Source organism: Peromyscus leucopus, chromosome 12 (assembly GCF_004664715.2).
Source record: "Peromyscus leucopus breed LL Stock chromosome 12, UCI_PerLeu_2.1, whole genome shotgun sequence".
Taxonomy (NCBI): Eukaryota; Metazoa; Chordata; class Mammalia; order Rodentia; family Cricetidae; genus Peromyscus; species Peromyscus leucopus.
In genome coordinates, this window is record NC_051073.1 from 4,234,206 (window position 1) to 4,254,083 (window position 19,878).

At 50.6% G+C, this 19,878-nt stretch overlaps 1 protein-coding gene across 4 annotated transcripts; it reads left to right on the top strand.

Moving 5' to 3' along the window:
* On the top strand, positions 1-9,331 carry LOC119088771. 4 transcript variants are annotated; one of them, XM_037209625.1, is made up of 2 exons: positions 1-587; positions 8,277-9,331. In XM_037209625.1, exons 1-2 carry the CDS (start codon positions 111-113, stop codon positions 8,424-8,426), a joined length of 627 nt encoding a protein of 208 aa, XP_037065520.1. In that variant the 5' UTR covers positions 1-110; the 3' UTR covers positions 8,427-9,331. The 4 variants fall into 4 exon arrangements, 1 of the variants encoding a protein (XP_037065520.1); XR_005092492.1 differs by lacking the exon at positions 1-587 and adding an exon at positions 788-917; XR_005092491.1 differs by lacking the exon at positions 1-587 and adding an exon at positions 4,728-4,995.
* The last annotated feature ends 10,547 nt before the right edge of the window (positions 9,332-19,878 follow it).

Genomic DNA, 19,878 nt, shown 5'->3' on the forward strand with positions numbered 1-19,878 from the left:
CTATACCTCCGGGGTTCTGGGAAAATTTCTCGGGCGAAAAGGGGTGACGTGTTCAGGCGAGGAAACAGTTTAGGAAGCGCTGTTCTAGGGAGCTGCTTAAGCCTGGGGAAATGGGGAGGGCGCATCTCATCTGGGCATCGACCAAATCCGACTGGATGGGCAGAAATGAGGGTAGCTCAGCCGGCCACCTGGGGCTGCCATGGGAGCGGGGCGGGCTTGCCCAACTGCGACAGCTGGGACGTGATAACGTGGGTGTTGGCTTTGGAAAGGAATCGCTAGACGCGGTGGGGAAACTGAGCAACTGTCTTCTGGTGCTGGAAAAAAAGTCGCCGCGGGAAGGGTACCCGGAGGCAAACGGTGCAGCGCGAATGGCAAGGCTGGCTCGGCGGGGTCCGGGCCGCGATGCAGTCAGGCGGCAGCTGCAGGGTGCAGCGCGGGTTGCTGCAGCCTGGTTGCGCGTCCCCGAGGCCCAGGCAGCGGGGCGCAGTGCGCACTCCCGCGCGCTGCTCGCGGAGGCCGCCAGGGGGCGCAGCGGGCTCTCAGCGCGACCACCGTGCGGGGCGCCCGGCCGAGCCCCGGGCTTCCAGGTAAGCGGGGCGCCGCGCCGGCGGATGTCGGGCGGGGACCCGCGGGCGGGCTGAGGTCGCTCGACGGGCCGGCCGGCCGAGACGGACACCGCCGCTCCGCGCGGAGGCGAGGGCCACCGCCCACAGCGCCGCGAAGCCGGCCGCACTGCGGCAGGGGCGGGGCTTCCGGCGGGGCCACATCCGGGGGACCGCGCTCCGCCGCCGCTGAGCGTGCGCGCGCGGAGAGCCGCGAGGCCGGAAGTCGCTGGCGAGCGCCTCCCTCCCTCCCGAAAGAGGGAGAAAGCCGCTGCGTGGAGGGAGCCGAGCCCTCAGTCATGTAAAAGGCAGCTGGTAAATGATCCACAGGCACTTCCAGCGTGCGTCAGAGACGAGGGGTTAGTGTTCCTAGCACGCAGACGGGTCTCTCGAAGACACGGGAGCCGAGCGCGCGCATGCCATGACGTCATGTCTGGGGTCTGCGAGCCGCAGAGATGCTGGCCACGCCCCCGGGGCTCGGCTGCCAGGCTCAGCCCGGGGTGCGGGCGCCAGGTGGAATTGCTCCCGTAAAGGGAATTCTGGTGATGTCCCGCACAACTCGCAGGCGTTTGTCCCGTCCCCGTCTACCCGCTCTCGTGATTTCGCCCCTCACTGCCCCGTAGGCTGGCTGGTGTGTGGATCTGTTTTGGCGGTGTGGTCGCCCGCGGGGCCGAGCTCTGCACACGGCGTCAGTGTCCGCAGGACGTCCGCCATTGGTTGGATGAGTCCGCAGTGCAGCACGATTTGGTTCTGCAGAGAAATGTCACCTGACATAGCGTGATTTTCTAGATTCCACTGGCAGATGGAGGAAAACTAGATATGCACGGATGCTGTGTGGTTATTGTTTTTGTGTGAGAAGGGGGAACTAGGAAAAATTTCGAGTATTTTGAATGAGACAATGGAGGGAAGATTTAAAACAAGCCTTTGCCATTCCAAAACCTGGGATTTATCTTTAGCTAAATTATACTGGGGTGGGGACGTAACTGTGGGAAAGGACTTGTCTGGTGTGAGTCGGACTAGATTCAGTCCCCAATAACGCCCCCCCAAAAGAAAATAATTATGCTGAAAAAATGAGAGATAGTGAAAGGTTAGAGTCTCTTCAAATGTGAAGACTTAGTTCAAGGAAATCAGAGGGATTGGGCACGCAATATTTATAACAACACACAGTCAATGAGAGTGATGTCATCCTCATTATCTAAATCATCTTTTTTTATTATTTAAGAAAATAAACCAAAACTCCAAATATCTCAGGCATTTTTTTTTTTTTATTGATATAAACATCAGAATTTGTAGAAATGTTGCCAGAAGGGTTTTGGGTTCGTTGCTTGGAGTTCTCAGTTGTCGATATAATTGAAGATAAGGATCACACGGCTTTTCTCAAGTCTGTGTGGCCATGTCCTCAGATGAAAAATAGAATCTAAGAGTTCGCCTCCTGGGGTTGGGGATTTAGCTCAGTGGTAGAGAGCTTGCCTAGCAAGCACAAGGCCCTGGGTTTGATCCTTAGCTCCAAAAAAAAAAAAAAAGAGTTCATCTTCTGATGTTTTTTAGCACAAGTTAGAACCATCTGTTAGGGTTCTGTCTTCAGTGTGGGACCCCTCCCACACCAATAGACAAAATCACCTAGTTTTAATTCTTACTTAGATCATTGTCTTCCAGGAACTCACTGTGGGATACTCTGGCTCCTGCATTCCCAAGGAACCCAGAGGAGGGTGTTTGGTGTCCTGGTCTCTCACTCCCTGCCTTATTCCCTTGAGGTAGGGCCCTTACTGATCTGGAGCTGGCAGCCAGCAAGTTCCTGCCAGCTTCCTTTCTCTGCTTCCCTCCACCCCCACATGCTGGGGTTACAGGTGCATGTGTGGCCATGTCCAGCTTTTTATGTGGGTGCCAGGGCTTTGAAATTGTGTGCCTGGTGCCTGTGGCAGCCAGAAGAGACTGATATATTGGAACTGGGATTACAGGTGTGTGAGCTGCCATGTGGGTGCTGGGAATCAAACCTTGGATCCTCTATAAGAGCAGCCAGTGCTCTTAACCACCGAGACATCTCTCCGGTTCTATATATATATATTAAATAGTTGATTATTTGGACAAATATGTAGAACAATTCCGATATCTGTTGACCTGCACAGGTTGTCCAGGGGAAATTAGACCCTGTTTATTTCTGCAGTATGGTATAGTCAGCTAGTGCTCCAAAGGCTTGGTGATTGTCTGTAAATATTAGTTTGATTTCTATTAAATGATGTGTTGTAGTTAGGGCGTAGTTTAGATGCTTGTGCAGATTTAATTCCAGAAAGATGAACATGCGTACAATCCTAGCACTGGGGAGGTGGGAACCAGAGGATTGGGGTTCAGGGCCAGCCTGGCTCCTTAGTGAGTTGGAGGCTGTGCTGGTTGGGTTTTGTGTACTGGACACAAACGTAGACCTATCTGGGAAGAAGGATCTTTTTTTTTTTTTTTTTTTTTTTTAAAATTTTTTATTTATTATGTATACAACATATGATGCAGCAGAAGAGGCACCGATCTCATTAGATGGCTGTGAGCACCATGTGGGCTGGGATGACTCAGACCTGGAAGCATCATGCTCTAATCTGGCATCTCCACCTGAAAGATCTAATGAGAAATCCCCAAGATGCGTGTAGGCAAGACTGTGGGATATTGTCTTGATTGATTGATGTGAGAGGGCCCATCTCACTGTGGGTGGTGCCACCCCTGGGCTGTATAAGCAGGCTGAGCAAGCCATGGAGAGCAAGCCAGCAAGCAGCTCCCCTCCATGGCTTCTGCTTCAGTGATGGAGTGAGACTTGAGGGTTGTAAACTGAAATACACCCTTTGCTCTTCAAGTTGCTTTTGGTCATTGTTGGGGTTCAGCTATGTACTGCGCATCGTTGAAGAAAGAAGGCATTCCCAAGGTGAAATTTGAGAGCCAATGTGGCTGTAGGCAGGTCCAGCCTCTTCTGATGGACTGAACCCCCTGAACAGCCGTACAAAGGCCTGTTGATGGTTACATAGAGCATTTCCTCATACCACGGTCCCTAATCTTAATTCACATGTCTTACTGAAGAAGGGCATCACATGCCTCCCTGATGCTAGTCCTTTATTTTGTATTGTGTGCCATGCACACTAATCAAGAGCATCAGGTGTGCCTGAGGCGTCTTGTGACCAAAGTCATGGCATGGGACCCTGATGGGCAGAGCCAAGGTGCCCCACAATGGGTGACAGAGACATGTCACGCAGACACAGCAGGCGGTGGCCAAGGGGGCACTGCGGAAAGTTACTCACACCACGCAGACCCGCATCCATGTGGAAAGGTTTAGTAAGGGGGGAGGGGCAGAAAGAGAAAATGGGCGGGGTCTGAGGAGAGAAGAGGAAGAGAAAAGGGAAGAAAGGAAGGGAAGAGGTGTGTGCTGCTTCGTGGTGGGAGAGAAGAGAGGAGAGAAGAGAGAGGAGAGGAGAGGGAGGTTTTCTCTTAAAGGGGACCTTAGGTAGGGTGACATCAGATGCTGGGTGGACCATGGGTGGATCTGAATGCTAACCACTGAATGGCTGCAAAGCCCTTCAGCAAGACAGCCACTGTTTTCCCCAAGGCTCCTTCAAGGTCAAAGTACTTCCGAAAAACAGCTGTTTGTTCTAGTACCTGCCCCATACAGTGAGTCTGCTGAATTCCTACAATAGGTCCTTGTCTTAGTTTCTTCTCTATTGCTGGGATAAAACTCCATGGCCAATTTACAAGCTCCATTCATAAGTGCTTACAAAAGAAAGCATTTAATTTGGCTTACAGCGTCTTAGGGTTAGAGTCTGTGATGGCAGAGTGAGGGAACAGCTGAGAGCTCATATCTTGATCTGAAGAGTTAATTGGAACAATATAAAAAGGAACTATATTCTTGCTTAAAAATGCTTCTGCCCCTGCTTGAGCAGAAACCACAGCTCTTGCAGGAGCAAAGCTTGCCCCCCCCTGCTTGAGCAGAAACCACAGCTCTTGCAGGACAAAGCTTGCCCCCCAGCAGCCCGCTGCCAAGCGCTTTGCGAAAAAACTGCGAGCAAGCTGTTCTTGAGCAAAACAAGCTCGCAGCGAGATGCACTTGCAAAATCTGTCTGCAGAAGATGTACTCAGATTTCAGAACTGCTGTTACCCACCCAAAACCCCCCAGACCCCCAAGACTCAGCTAGGTGTCTGAACCCCGAGTAACCCCTCTACCCCACCCGTATGAAACTGCCCTATAAAAAGCCTATAAGCTGGAGCTTCGGGGTCTTCAGTCCTCAGCTTGACTGTTGACCCGTGTGCACACGTACAATAAACTGCTTCTGAGTGACTCAATATCGGAGTGAAGCTTCTGTTATCAGCGCCGACTCTAACATTTTTGGAGGTTCCACCGAGATAATCATCTTCACATCTGGTGGTGAGTCGGCTTGGGAGGGTGAGCAGCTGTCCGGGCTGCCCGTGAGGACACCCGGACAGTGGGGGACAGACGTGTGCAGAACCCACAGGCTGCAACTCTGGAGGACGCTCTAGAGTGTGGGGACCCTGTAAAAGGGACCCCTTCGGATACCCTTTTGCCTAGGAGACTTTTTAAGAGGCCCGGGCCACTAGATCATCTTTTGGTTTCATTTTCTATACCATTTTGCCGGCTTGTCCTGTCTCTGTGTGTTGTGAGTTTGTTCGTGTCATTCGGTGTTTTGTTTTGCCTGTTCGGTATGGGCCAGACTGCCTCTACACCTCTCTCTCTTACTGTCGCCCACTGGTCAGAAGTAATGGCCCGAGCCTCAAACCTAGCGGTTCGAGTGAAGAAAGAAAAGTGGCACTTCTGATCTGAATGTTATTAGGGCAGTTAAACAGAAGATTTTTGTTCCAGGTACCCATGGACACCCGGACCAGCAAGCCTATCTGGGTCTGGGAGGACTTGGTGCTAGACCCACCTAAGTGGGTCCGGTCTCTCCAGGCCAACCCATCTGCACCACCTACTGACCAAACCCCCCCTCCTTCTAACCAAAACCCCTGAACCACCTAAGCCTTCTCCGTTAACCCCGACACCTGCACCCCTGCCGGAGTCGCAGGCTGACCTCATTTCTCTTGATCTAGATCCCCCGCCGCCCTACAGACCGCCGCCACAGCCAGCTGGGGCAGAATCCGGACCGGCTCTGGTCTCCCCTCAGGGCCGGCACAGGGCACCCGGCAAAGGAGGGCACGCCCTCATGATGAGGTCCCACCGGCAGTCACACTGCCCTGCACCCCATTGGGGGAACCATTGAGGATGGGGCTGGGGAGACATGCCTGCCCTCCAATATTGGCCGTTTCTCTTCCTCAGATTTATATAATTGGAAAAATAATAATCCACCCTTTTCTGAAGATCCCACCTGACTAACCGGGCTCCTCGAGTCCATTATGTATTCCCACCAGCCTACTTGGGACGATTGTCAGCAACTTCTGGGGGTCCTTTTCACCACAGAAGGAAGGGAACGCATCCTCCTAGAAGCTAGGAAGTTGGTCCCTGGACCAGACGGACGGCCAACCCAGCTCCCCAATCTCATTGATGAGCGTTTCCCCTTGAGACGTCCGGCCTGGGACCCGAGCACTCCAGAAGGTAGGGAGCATCTGTCCCTCTATCGCCAGACTCTAATGGCGGGTCTCCGTGCAGCGGCCAGAAGGCCCACTAATTTGGCGAAGGTAGGTGAGGTTCTGCAAGGGCCGGAAGAAACCCCCTCTGCCTTCCTTGAGAGACTCATGGAGGCATATAGAAGGTATACCCCCTTTGACCCACAGTCAGAGGAATTGAGGGGAGCAGTAAGCATGGCCTTTATAGGACAGTCCGCCACAGATATACGGATGGATTGCAAGGGCTGAGCCTGAGAGATCTGGTTAAAGAGGCAGAGAAGGTCTACTATAAACGAGAGACTGCGGAAGAAAAAGAGATTCGACTGGAAAAAGAAAGAGAAAAAAAAAAAAAAAAAAAAAAAACGACAAAAACGCCAGAATCGGGATTTGACACGGATTCTTGCAGCCGCGGTAAGAGACGGGCCGGGGCCACTGGGGCGAGGAGGAGGAGGCCGGGGAGGCCGCTCTCCTCTGGGACCAAACCAATGTGCCTACTGTAAAGAAAAAGGTCACTGGGCCAGAGAATGCCCAAAGAAGTCAAAAGGGCGAGGTCGACAGGTCCTTGCCCTTGAAGACTGAGGGAGTCAGGGTTCGGATCCCCTCCCCGAGCTCCGGGTAACATTTGAAGTGGAGGGGACCCCAGTGGACTTTGAGGTGGACACAGGGGCAGTCTACTCAGCCATCCAGCATCCGCTGGGGCCTCTATCTACCCGAAAGTCACTGGTTCAAGGAGCGAATGGAAGCAGAGAGAGACCCTGGACCACCCAGAGAACAGTCAACTTGGGAAAAGGTACTGTACAGCATTCCTTCCTAGTCCTGCCTGACTGTCCGGCGCCGCTTTTGGGCAGAGACCTCCTGACAAAATTGAGAGCTCAAATCTCCTTTACCGCTCGGGGCCCAGAATTAAAATTTGCACACCCGAAAGTGGGGGACCTCCATCTCCTCACATTAGAACTCCCAGCCACTGAGGAGTATCGGTTGTATGGAGCAGCAGCTAAAGCCTCTGTAGCTACTGTCTCCCCGAACAACGAGGAATGGATTCACAGGTTTCCTAATGCGTGGGCAGAGACAGGGGCCTTGGGCTGGCTAAAGAACAACCTCCGGGGGTAGTCACCCTTAAGCCCACTGTGGTGCCCGTGCGTGTAAGACAATACCCGCTCAGTCGAGAGGCCCGGGAAGGCATAAAACCTCACATCAGGAGGTTTCTGGAACTGGGCATTCTGAAACCATGCCAGTCAGAGTGGAACACTCCGCTCCTACCAGTAACAAATGACTATGCCGTCATACTGCCTCGTGAGCTGGCCATCGTACATTGCCCAGGACACCAGAAGGGCGACTCCCCAGTTGCAGCTGGGAACCGGAGGGCTGACCAGGAAGCAAGGGAAGCAGCTCTCCGAGGCATCAGACACCTGACAGTCCACCTGTCACCCCCTAAAAGCCCAGTCTCTGAAGAGCCTCTGGCCCCTGAGACTCTGAAGGACACTCTGGAACGAATCCACAAGTTGACCCATCTGGGTAGCCAGAAGTTAGTCCAGCTCACTGCAGAGAATAAAACCCACTCCCCGTCTGAAAGGAAGCGGATGGCAGAGGAAGTGGTGGCAGGCTGCCGAGCCTGCCAGCAGGTTAATGCATACCCTGGTCGGTTGGCTCCTGGAAAGAGACTCCGAGGGAGTCGACCGGGCCAGCACTGGGGAAGATTTTACACTTGGATCTTTAGGAAATCTTCCCACGATTTGGACTGCCTCAGGTAATCGGGTCAGATAATGGCCCAGCATTCGTGGCCCAGGTGAGTCAGGGACTGGCCAAGGTACTGGGGATTGATTGGAAACTGCATTGTGCTTACAGATCCCAGAGTTCCGGATAGGTAGAAAGAATGAATAAAACAATTAAGGAGACCCTAACCAAATTGACCATGGAGACTGGCTCTAGAGATTGGACGATGCTCCTACCATATGCCTTCTTTAGGGCTAGGAATACCCCTTCCTTTAAGGGCCTAACCCCATTCGAATTGCTCTTTGGTTGTGCACCCCCAGTTAAGGACCTAACCTTCCAACAAGGGGAAATCATGCCTTCCTTCCTATCTGACAGACTGCAAGCTTTGGCGGTCGTCCAGCACACCCTGTGGAAACAGTTGTCTGCCGAGTACCAGGCCAGTGGAGATGGCCTGCCCACCGGTCCGCCGGCACCAGCATCAGACCTTGGAACCTCGGTGGAAGGGTCCCTATCAAGTCCTGTTGACCACCCCGACGGCGGTTAAAGTAGATGAAATTGCTGCGTGGATTCATGGCTCCCATCTCAAGCCTGCTCCTGCTCCGGACATGGATTTGGACTGGACTGTGGAGGGGACTGATAATCCTCTCAAGCTTCGGATCCGACATAGAGACCGGCTGAACTAACCCACACCAACCTGTGAGCCAGACGTGGCAAGTACTGTCGGGGGAAGGGGATGTGGTTTGGGAAAGAACTGGTAGGTACCCTCTTTGGACTTGGTGGCCTGCCCTAGAACCTGACCTTTGCCACATGTTGGCTGGGGCAGAAGACTTTGACATCCCCACCACTGACCCGGCCAACCCAGGTGAACCAGAAGTATGTACCCAAAGTGGACGCTGCCCCTGTTCGCATTACCCAGCAGGGTGCAGAGACCCAAGGACCCGAGCAGCCCTAAGAAAGAGACCGTTCTATATATGTCCGAGGGACGGGAGGAGCAGGGCACAGGCATACAAATGTGGGCAAGCTGAAAGTTATCATTGTAAAGCATGGGGAGGTGACAGTGTCTTCGTCTGACACTTCCAAATACATAGTCCCATCATCAGGTCTATATTGGGCATGCAACACTGGGATCACACTGTGCGTTTCAGTTGCTAGCTTCAGCAGTTCTAAAGAAAATTGTTGCTTCTATACTGACCACACAGGGGTGGTAAGGGAATCTATGACAAAACTCAGGGAAAGGCTAGATACCAGCCTGTACCCGATACCAACCTTTAGGATTAAAGGTCAGTACAAGAAGAGGAGGGAATGAAGAGTTAATTGGAACAATATAAAAAGGAACTATATTCTTGCTTAAAAATGCTTCTGCCCCTGCTTGAGCAGAAACCACAGCTCTTGCAGGAGCAAAGCTTGCCCCCCCCTGCTTGAGCAGAAACCACAGCTCTTGCAGGAGCAAAGCTTGCTCTGACAGAAACACAGCTCTTGCAGAGCAAAGCCCCTGAGCAAACCACAGCTCTTGCAGGACAAAGCTCCCCCCTCTTGAGCAAAACACAGCCTGCATCAGCTTCCCACCTGCCTTGCGAAAAATAGGCTGTTCTGCAAAAGCCACAGGTGTACTCAAGATTTCTCAGAAACTGCTGTTACCCACCCAAAACCCCCCAGACCCCCAAGACTCAGCTAGGGTGCCTGAACCCCGAGTAACCCCTCTACCCAACCCGTATGAAACTGCCCTATAAAAAGCCTATAAGCTGGAGCTTCGGGGTCTTCAGTCCTCAGCTTGACTGTTGACCCGTGTGCACACGTACAATAAACTGCTTCTGAGTGACTCAATATCGGAGTGAAGCTTCTGTTATCAGCGCCGACTCTAACAGATCCACAACTGTGAGGCAGAGAGAGAGAGAACATTGGGAATCCTTCCATTCTTTTAAAACTTCACCCCGCCCCCCAGTGACATACCTTCTCCAACAAGGCCAGACCTAATCCTCCCCAAACAATCCCACCAACTAGGGACAACATACTCAAATATATGAGCCTGTGGGGGCCACTTTCATTCATACTACCACAGTTAGGATATTTTATCACAGCAACAGAAACCTAGCCAGGGCAGAGGCCAGCCTGGGTGAGGCACGTGACACCATTTAAAAAAAGAAAAATGAGGGGGCTGGAGAGATGGCTCAGAGGTTAAGAGCACCGACTGCTCTTCCAGAGGTCCTGAGTTCAATTCCCAGCAACCACATGGAGGCACCATCTGTAATGAGATCTGGCACCGTCTTCTGTATATATAATAATAAATTTAAAAAAAAAAAAAGGAAAAATGAGAGGTAAACAAAGTACAAGTAACTTCATATTCTGTGATGTGAACCAGTATGCCACATGCATGCTCTGTGAAGTAGGAGGGGCTAACGAGTCAAGTTTACATAAACAAAGCAGAGATCTTGTTCGAGCAGCTGGGAAAGTGGTTGGCGCAAACACACAGGCCCTTCTTGTTGAAGATCAATCAGCAGCAACACCTTTAATTCCAGCACTCAGGAGGCAGAGGCAGGAGGATCTCAGAGTTCGGGGCCAGCCTGGTCTATAGAGCGAGTTCTAGGACAGTCAGGGATACACAGAGAAACCCTGTCTTGAAAAACAAAAACAAAAAACCTTTGCATTTTATCTTTCATTCCTTCTCCTCCTCTTCCTCCTCTTTCTCCTTTTTGCAAGGGATGGGAGGGGACATGGTCTCTCTTTTTAGCCTTGCCTAGTCTGGAACGTAATATTTAGAAAAGACTAGCCTTGAACTCATATGGATCCACCTGCCTCTGCCTCCCAAATGCTGAACTAAAGGCATGTGCCACTATATCCAGGTAATTCTGTATTTCCTCTTTTAAAAAGGTTTTATTTTATGTGAGTGTTTGCCTGCAGCATTTGCATGCAGCATATGCATGCAGTGCCCGCAGTGCCAGGAGAGGGCACCAGATCCCCTGGAACTGGAGCAGGTCAGGTCCCTGCTGTGCTTCTGTTCATCTTGGGATGGATGTAAAGAGGCTAGATCAGGTAGTTGCAGTGCCTCAGGGAACTGTTCGCAGAGGAAGCAAAGGTATCCTAGATGTGGGTATCTTAGTGGTGCTGGGTGTGACAGTAAGGGTGTGACTACAGGGTGGGGAACATAATGTGGAGGGGCAGTGCCTCTTACCTTCATTTCAGCTCTTTATGGTGAGGCACCCATGGAATTTCTAAAAGTAGCAAGGTTGATAGGTGGCTGGAGAGATGGCTCAGCAGTTAAGGGCACTGGCTGCTCTTCCAGAGGTCCTGAGTTCAATTCCCAGCACCCACATGGTGGCTTACAACCACCTATAATGAGATCTGATTCCCTCTTCTGGTCTGCATGAAGACAGGTCAGTCATATATATAAAATAAATAAATGTTTTTTTCTATTATTTTTTTCTAAGATTTTTTTAATTCATTTTACATACCAATCACAGATCCCCTTCCTCCTGCCCCTCCAGCCTTCCTCCCCAACCCACCCACCAAAATAAATAAATATTTTAAAAAATAGCAAGATTAGCCAGGTGATGGTGGCGCATGCCTTTAATCCCAGCACTCGGGAGGCAGAGGCAGGTGGATCTCTGTGAGTTTGAGGCCAACCTGGTCTACAGAGTGAGTCCCAGGACAGGCTCCAAAGCTACACAGAAAAATCCTATCTTGAAAAAAACAAACAAAAAACAAAAGAAAAACAAAAACAAAACAAAAAACCAGCAAGATTGCATTGAGCAGGAGACTGGCAAGCACAGACGCCGCCCGAGTCCAGCTCCAGCGGGTTCTTGTGCCGCAGGCCAGAGGTCAGCAAAGAATGGAGAGTCTGACCACCTGTTGTCTTTAAAACTGATGGCCCGGACTAGCTCAGGCCGTCTTTATAAAGTCCTAATGCATTCAAGCATCAGCAGTTTCAAATCATTTCTCTTTAATCATTTTCCAAGGATCATTAACATTTTAGTTTCTCTTCTTTCCCACTTCCCTGACATCATTGTCCTTTACGCCATATCATTACAGTATAAGCCAAATGTTTATATCTAGTTAGGTACATCTTATTCAAACTGTGCCCTAGCCAGCAGGAAACATCCGATTACAAAGTAAGAGATTTAAGCCCTATGATCAGTTCTTAACAATTTGAAATCAGCTGAGTATATTATGATGCTTAGGACATCATTTTCAGGTGTATACCAGTTTCTAAGTGATCTGTATATCACCTTTATTATGTGGATTACAGTTATAATCCTCTTCTTTATAAGTTCTCAAAATAGTAACCATTAATACCTAACTCTTTAACTATTGGGACTAAATTTCTTATTCTTTCTGGCAGTTTCTACTTGTACTTTTCTTTAAGGGAAATGGGAGTTTTTTTTTTTTTTTGTTTGTTTGTTTTTTTGTTTTTTTGAACTGAGGATTGAACCCAGGGCCTTGTGCTTGCTAGGCAAGTGCTCTACCACTGAGCTAAATCCCCAACCCAGAAATGGGAGTTTTAGATTCCTTTATTGATATATTGGAAAAATATCCAAGTGTTCATTTTCTGGCACCAGAGAAATGTCCTATATCTTTTCCTTATATGTTCCTATAAGTTTTTAATGTCATCTTTTAAGAAACTATTTTCCAAGTTCTTAAGTTTTTTAGCATATATTTATCTCTTTTTGGAATTAAATAAGCAATAATCATTAACCTTAGTGAGTTCCTCCTGCTTACTCAGGATTACTGCACAGGCAGCCAGGGGCTGTAGATGTAACCAACTGTCTTATTAAATAAGAAACACAGAACCAATGCAAAGAAGAAAGCCAAGAGGTCAGAGCTCAGAGCTAAAACCTTACCCTTCCTCCTACAGTGGACCTACCTCTCTGAAAGAGACCTACTTCCTGTGTGTTTGTCTTTATATAGTCTTTCTGTTCTGCCTTCTCATTGGTTGTAAACCCAAACACATGACTGCCTCGTTACTGCCTGTCTGTAGAGACTTCCAGGTCTTCTATGGTTGGTATTGAGATTAAAGTCGTGTGTCTCCAATGCTGGCTGTATCCCTGAACACACAGAAACTTACCTAGCTCTGCCTCCCAAGTGCTGGGATTAAAGTGTGCACCACCAATGCCCAGCTTTTGCTATGGCTCTGACCCCCGGGCAACTTTATTTATTAACATACAGTTAAAATCACATTTCAGTACAAATAAAATACCACCATAAGGGGCAACTGGAGAAACCAGTTTCTGTAACAGAGACATTTTTCTGTTGGGGCTTTTGTTTCCAGTAAACTCAGGCACAATCACAACTAATAAAGCAAAACTAAGAGTTACTGTAAGAATAAGCATAAAGAAAGTTACAGAGGCCTGAAGCCCATGAGTTCCCTAGGATTAGTGCAGGAGTTGGCCATATAGTATCCATAGGTCCTTGCCAAATTGATAGGTTTCTCCAGAGGGCCTTGCTTTCTAAGGAGCTGTTTGCAACACATCTATGCGCTGTCATTCCATATTTAGTAAGAGCTAAATATGGGTGACCTGCATGTCATCTTCCACTGTGGAAGCAGTTTCAGGATGTCTCAGTGTCACAGAAGTGATGCCACAAATGAGCACATGGAGTACCCGACAGGGACCTCGGGTGGGAGGCTACAGAGCGGAGAGCTCTCTGCTCCAGGCCTCGGATTGGCTCATGGTGATTTTAGCTTCTGGGTGGCTGGAAGCTTGTCATTTGCTAAGTCTGCACATTCCAAAGGTCCCACCCATAGTCAGGAGGACAGTAGGGGAACAGGTGTGTGGTAAAAGGTTGTTAAGGGGACTAAAAAAGGCCCAGGATAAGTTTGGGTTTTGAACTATATCCTTCCAACTCTCCACAATCATGAAGTTCTGACCAACCAGCCCGAAGACTCTTCTACACGTGTATCTTTCCTAGGAACTTGTGTTCACAGCCTTCTGACTGTAAATCAGGCAACAGATCTGCAGAGGGTCTGGAACTTGAACTTGGTAGTTGGGCATGGTCTGGTGCAGCAGTTGTGTGTGTGTGTGTGTGTGTGTGTGTGTGTGTGTGTGTGTATTACAGTTTTAAGTAAACCATTAAGTTGAATGATAGTGTTGGGAACCAGGGGCCTCACTAGGAGAAAAGGGGGCCCCTGTAGATTAGAATGGAAAAGTTTTTTTGTTTGTTTGTTTTTTTGTTTTGTTTTGCTTTTTTGAGCCAGGGTTTCTGTGTGTAAAAACCCTGGCTGTCCTGGAACTCACTTTGTAGACCAGCAGGCTGGCCTCAAACTCATAGAGATCCGCCTGCCTCTGCCTCCCGAGTGCTGGGATTAAAGGACTGTACCACCACACCCAGCTGGAGTGAAAGGTTTTTCATTTGGATATATTTATTTTCATTTAATTATTTTATTTCTTTTTTCTTTCTTTTTTTTTTTTTAAGACAGGGTTTCTCTGTATAGCCCTAGCTGTTCTGGAACTCGATTTGTAGACCAGGCTGGCCTCGAACTCACAGAGATCCGCCTGCCTCTGCCTCCAGAGTGCTGGGGATTAAAGGCGTGCGCCACCACCACTGCCGGTTCATTTGGGATTTATTTTTAAGCAGCTGTTTCTATGAACCTGGGAACAGGGCCACCCATAGCAAAGGGCGTTCCCTGGGCCCAAATCTTGTTTTTTAAATATCATTGTCTGTGGAAAGGAGCCAGAGGTCCTTGGAGAAATGCCTCCTTCAGGACAGTGAGAGATGAGCCAGGGATGGCTCCTTCCAGAAAGCACAGAGATGCCTAAACAAATGACAGGGAGAGTCCAGAAGGGCGCGGGCAAGCCTGCCTGGCACAGCCTGAGAACGAGGCTCAACGGTGGCGATACTGAATAATAGCACTGAGTATAAAAGACTCGGGGCTGGGGAGGGGCTAGGAGGTCATGCATTTGCCACGCCAGGGCGAGCACTGGAGTCCAGAGCCCCAGATCCTACATGAAGGCCTTGTGGGTGAAGGCAGGGGCAGGGATCACCAGAGCAAGCAGACTAGGAAGACTAGCCATGTCAATGAGCCCTGCGTTTGATTGAGATCCTTCCTCAATGAGTAAGGCAGAAGAATGATTGAGGATTGGCTTCCACAGGCATGTGCCCCCCTGTGCAGGCACACCCACATGCCTCAATGCTCCCCCATACCTCCCTCAGTGCTCCCCCCACATGCCTCAGTGCTCCCCCCACATGCCTCGGTGCTCCCCCACAACCTCCTCAGTGCTCCCCCACATCCTCAGTGCTCCCCATGCTCAGTGCTCCCCCACCCTCCCTCAGTGCTCCCACATGCCTCAGTGCTCCCCCCATCCCTCCCTGCAGTGCTTCCCCCACAACCTCCCTCAGTGCTCCCCCCACTCCCTCAGTGCTCCACATGCCTCATGCTCCCCCACACCTCCCTTAGTGCTCCCCCACATGCCTCAGTGCTCCCCCCACATGCCTCAGTGCTCCCCCATACTCCCTCGTGCTCCCCCATACCTCCCCCAATGCTCCCAAGTGTCCCCTCAGTGCTCCCCCCACACTCCCTCAGTGGTGCTCCTCCCCACATCAGTGCTCAGTGCTCCCCCTACCTCCTCAGTGCTCCCATATCAGTGTCCCTCAGTGCTACAGTGCAAACATGAGTGCACTCAGTGACACAAGGCTCCCCACACCACATGGTGGTGCTCCCCACAACTGGAATGGAAGCCAAGACTCATGCATGGGTGAGTGTGAAAAGCAAAGGAAACTTGAAAACAGAAGGTGACCAGGGTAGAAGGGACGTTTCTGACTGAGAGTAAACAAATGTAAACAAATGCACACAAGGAAATGCTGGAGGAACAGCTCAGTGAGTCAGTCCTGGGTTCAGACAATCACAGGTGTGACAACCATCGGGTGGAAACGATAGCTGAGGGATAAAGAGTATCACAGTTCCAGAGTGTCACCCCATGGATACACCTCCACACTGTGATCAAAGTCAGCATCACCAGTGAGGGTGGAACTGACTTCACGTGCCCAAAATGTATAACCCGAAATGTCATCGTATAGTGGAGAAAGGTCACAGTACAGAAAAGCCACCTCCAGGAGAACTAACCGCACCCCCCCCCACCTGCCTAAAACCAGTCATGAAATGGACACTTTTATGAACTTTATTAGGGTCTTCATGACCTAACACCCCTCCCCTTAAGCATCACCTCCCCAAGTGAGAATTACTAAGTGACTTCGGGGGGCCATGTCCAAGCCACAGCAGGTGCAATCTGATACTCTTGGGAAAATCTTAGAGCTGGCAGATGTTAGCTGTGGGGCAATTTAAAACTGAATTCAGTTACTGCAGCATGCTTGAGTAAGAGAAACGTTCTTAGGAAATACACCCTGAATGCTTATGGATGAAGGGTCATGATCTCTGCAGCTTAATCTCAAATCATTCTGTACTATTCTGAATGCACCAACATTTTCAGAACGTGTTCTCAATGTTGAACATTTAAAAATTCCCAACTTGGAAAATTATTCATCCAGGCAGTGATGGCACATGCCTTTAATCCCTGCAGAGGCAGAGCAGAGCAGAGGCAGAGGTGCAGAGGCAGAGGCAGAGGGGGGCAGAGGCAGAGGCAGAGGGGTGCAGAGGCAGAGGCAGAGGGGCAGAGGCAGAGAGGGGCAGAGGCAGAGGCAGAGGGCAGAGGCAGAGGGCAGAGGCAGAGGCAGAGGCAGAGGCAGAGGGGCAGAGGCAGAGGCAGAGGGGCAGAGGCAGAGCAGAGGCAGAGGGGCAGGGGCAGAGGGGCAGAGGCAGAGGCAGAGAGGCAGAGGCAGAGGCAGAGGGCAGAGGCAGAGGCAGAGAGGGCAGAGGGCAGAGGCAGAGGCAGAGGCAGAGGCAGAGGCAGAGGGCAGAGAGGCAGAGGGCAGAGGCAGAGGCAGAGGCAGAGGGCGAGGCAGAGGGCAGAGAGGGCAGAGGCAGAGGCAGAGGCAGAGGCAGAGGGGGGCAGAGGCAGAGATGCAGAGAGGCAGAGGCAGAGGCAGAGAGGCAGAGGCAGAGAGGCAGAGGGGCAGAGGGGCAGAGAGGCAGAGGCAGAGGCAGAGGCAGAGGCAGAGCGGGGCAGAGGCAGAGGCAGAGGCAGAGGCAGAGAGGCAGGTGAATCTCTGAGTTTGAGGCCTAGTCTATAAAGCAAGTTCCAGGACAGCCAAAGCTGCAGGGAAACACTGCCTTGAAAAACCAATAAATAAATAAAATATTGTTACTCCTTTGTTAACATTTTTAAGGTAAATGCCTAGATTATGACTACCAAATGAAGAAGTGTAAATGTTACGGTCTGTGAGAGAAGGGCTGATTTAAACACAAGGCGGTTAGGGACACTGGAGGTGGGAGCAGAGCTGGGCACATAGCCATGCTCTCCATAGCAGGTGTGTGCTCTGTGCAGAGGAGCCCCTGTACTAGGAAGGCCCCACCCCCAGCTTCCATCAGACTTCTCAGGTTAATAACGCCCCTGCCATTATCCCAGGGCCTGCTCTGACCTAAATTTAGAGCTTGGACAATGAGGTATTTGTAATTAGCTGGTGCATTGCCGTGAGATTTTCCCAAGCCCCACAGTGTGAAGCTTTCTGTGCAGAGACTCATCAGTCTCCAGAGCAGAGCAGTTGTGAAAATCAGTAGAAATCTAAAATGGGAGTGGGTGGGTGGGGGGAGGCAGGGAAGGCCTAAAATTACTGAGTTGAAAACAAAGATCACTGATAATGGGCATGTGGGTCAATGCTGATACTTTGGAAGAGAGTTGATCGTTATTTTCGTGTGAGCATTCGATGTCAGGAGCATGTGTACATTTGTCTTTCCACAGTGTCACAATGTATGAATAACAATAAATTCAAAAGCAATGTCACATTTGTTGGTTGCACTTTCAAGTGCTCCAGGTTTACTTGGATGGCTGCTGCAGTCACGGCTGTTGCACTTACTCTCTGCACTTTGACCACTTGTGAATTTTGTATTAACTGCTGTCCACTGCACAAGGAAGCGTCCCTGAGGTCTGGGAGCCGCTCTAATCTATGGGTGCAGGGTAAGAATTTGGAGGGTGGCTTGATACTATTTCCATTCAGCAGAATAACAGCAAGTGCTCCACTCCTGGGGCTTGTGACCTCTCAACCGTCGCTTCTTGGCGAGATTCACAGTACCAGGCATACCTTTCCTCCTGTGGAGATTGGCTTAAATCCAATCAGAAAGTGGTTAATTATCTCCCTAACATCTGAGCCACTAGTTCATGCATGGGTATGTCTTGCCACACTGCTCATTATTACAAATTACAGGGTTCAAAGCTGGGGTGATTATTTATGAATTTCCCCCTATGCAGCCTACATAGTACCTTCTAGCGCCATGAAAGCTAGCTAGCAGGAGTAAACTCCCTGGTCAGTACTAACTTGATTTCTCCATGCCCAGTGACGACTGTGTGTTGTCTTCAGCAAGAGGGTCTTACCATCAAGTGCTGAGGGTCAGTCAAGAACACAGCAATAGCTTGTGTTATTTGGGGGGCTCTGGGACACTTCTGACCGACAACTCAAGGGCAGGTATCCTGTACCTGGCACTGGGGTTTTTATTTGTTAACCTATGGCTTCAGGAGGAAGACACACACACACACAGGCACGCACGCACGCACGCACGCACGCACGCACGCACGAAGCTTACTGTAGTGGTTTGAAGAAGAAATGCCCCTCATAGACTCATGTATTTGAACTCGTGGTACCCAGTTGGTGGTGGTGTTTGGGGAGGTTAAAAAGTGTGGTCTTGCTGGAGGAAGTACGCTTTGAGACTTCATAGTTCACATCCGCTTCATGCTTACAGTTGAAGACATAATGTTTACAGAAAAGTAATGAATACACATAAAATAATAGGTTTCCATTTGGGTTTCCCAAACATCCTTAGTGTTAGTTTTCTCTTCCCCTATCTCCTCCTCATACTTACGCCTCTATCCCTCCAACTAAACCTCCCTCCCCATAGTCTTCCCCTCATATCATCTGTATTCTCCTATCTGTCCCCATAGACTCCCCCCCATATCACCTGTATTCCATTCTCCCCATAGCCCCCCAAATCACCTGTATTCTACTCTCCCCATAGCCCCCCATATCACCTGTATTCTGTTCTCCTCCCCATAGCCCCCCATATCACCTGTATTCTGTTCTCCCCATAGTCCCCATATCACCTAGTAAGACCTTGTTTGAAAATAATAACACAAAGGCGCGCGCGCGTGTGTGTGTGTGTGTGTGTGTGCGCGCGCGTGTGCGTGTGTGTATAGTAGTAGCAGCAGCGTACCTAGGGGGCCTGAGACTCTTAGTTCAGTGCCCAGTAGCCGTGCACACAAAATTCTCGAATCTGGAAGCATGGGGTGGGGGCTTCTTGAAACTGTTGACCTGAAAATGAAGGGATCAGGGTTCAGAGGTCAGAATCAAGACCCTCTCAGGGTCCCCATCCCTAGGGTGAGAAGGGGAAGGTGGAGAGTAAGTGTTAGGTCAGAACCTCCTCCCCTCAGCTGAGAGGAGGAGGAGGAACTTCCCCAGAGGCCTGGCTTCAGCACAACTTCCGCAGGGTTTATTAATGTGCCGGGGAGCAGCCTAGCGCCCACCGCACAGGGTTCTCACAGCGGCTTGCAGGCACGGTGCACAGGGGACGCATTACAGGGTCAGTAGGGTGCTGCAGGCTCCCACAAGGGGGTGACGTTGTGACCTCGGAGGCCAGCAGCCCTAAAGGACAAGCAGGCACCCTTCGTCCTCCTGTAGGGAGGTCACACTTCTGAGGAGCGACCCTGTGTGCAGCGGGCCCTGGTGGTGTCTCCAGTCTCAGCCGAGAGTGGGCAGAGGTAGCCCTGGCACTGCCCGAGCCCGGCTGGGGTGTGGCCAGGATCTGGGGCCTCAGGGATCTGGCCCTTTCCCAGGGTCCGTTCCTGCTCACGAGGCCGCCACCTGCGTCGTGGTTGGTGAAGACGCACCGCCCCACTCCCGTGCATTTCCCTGATTGCCACCGGCTCTGGAACTGCCGGCAGCG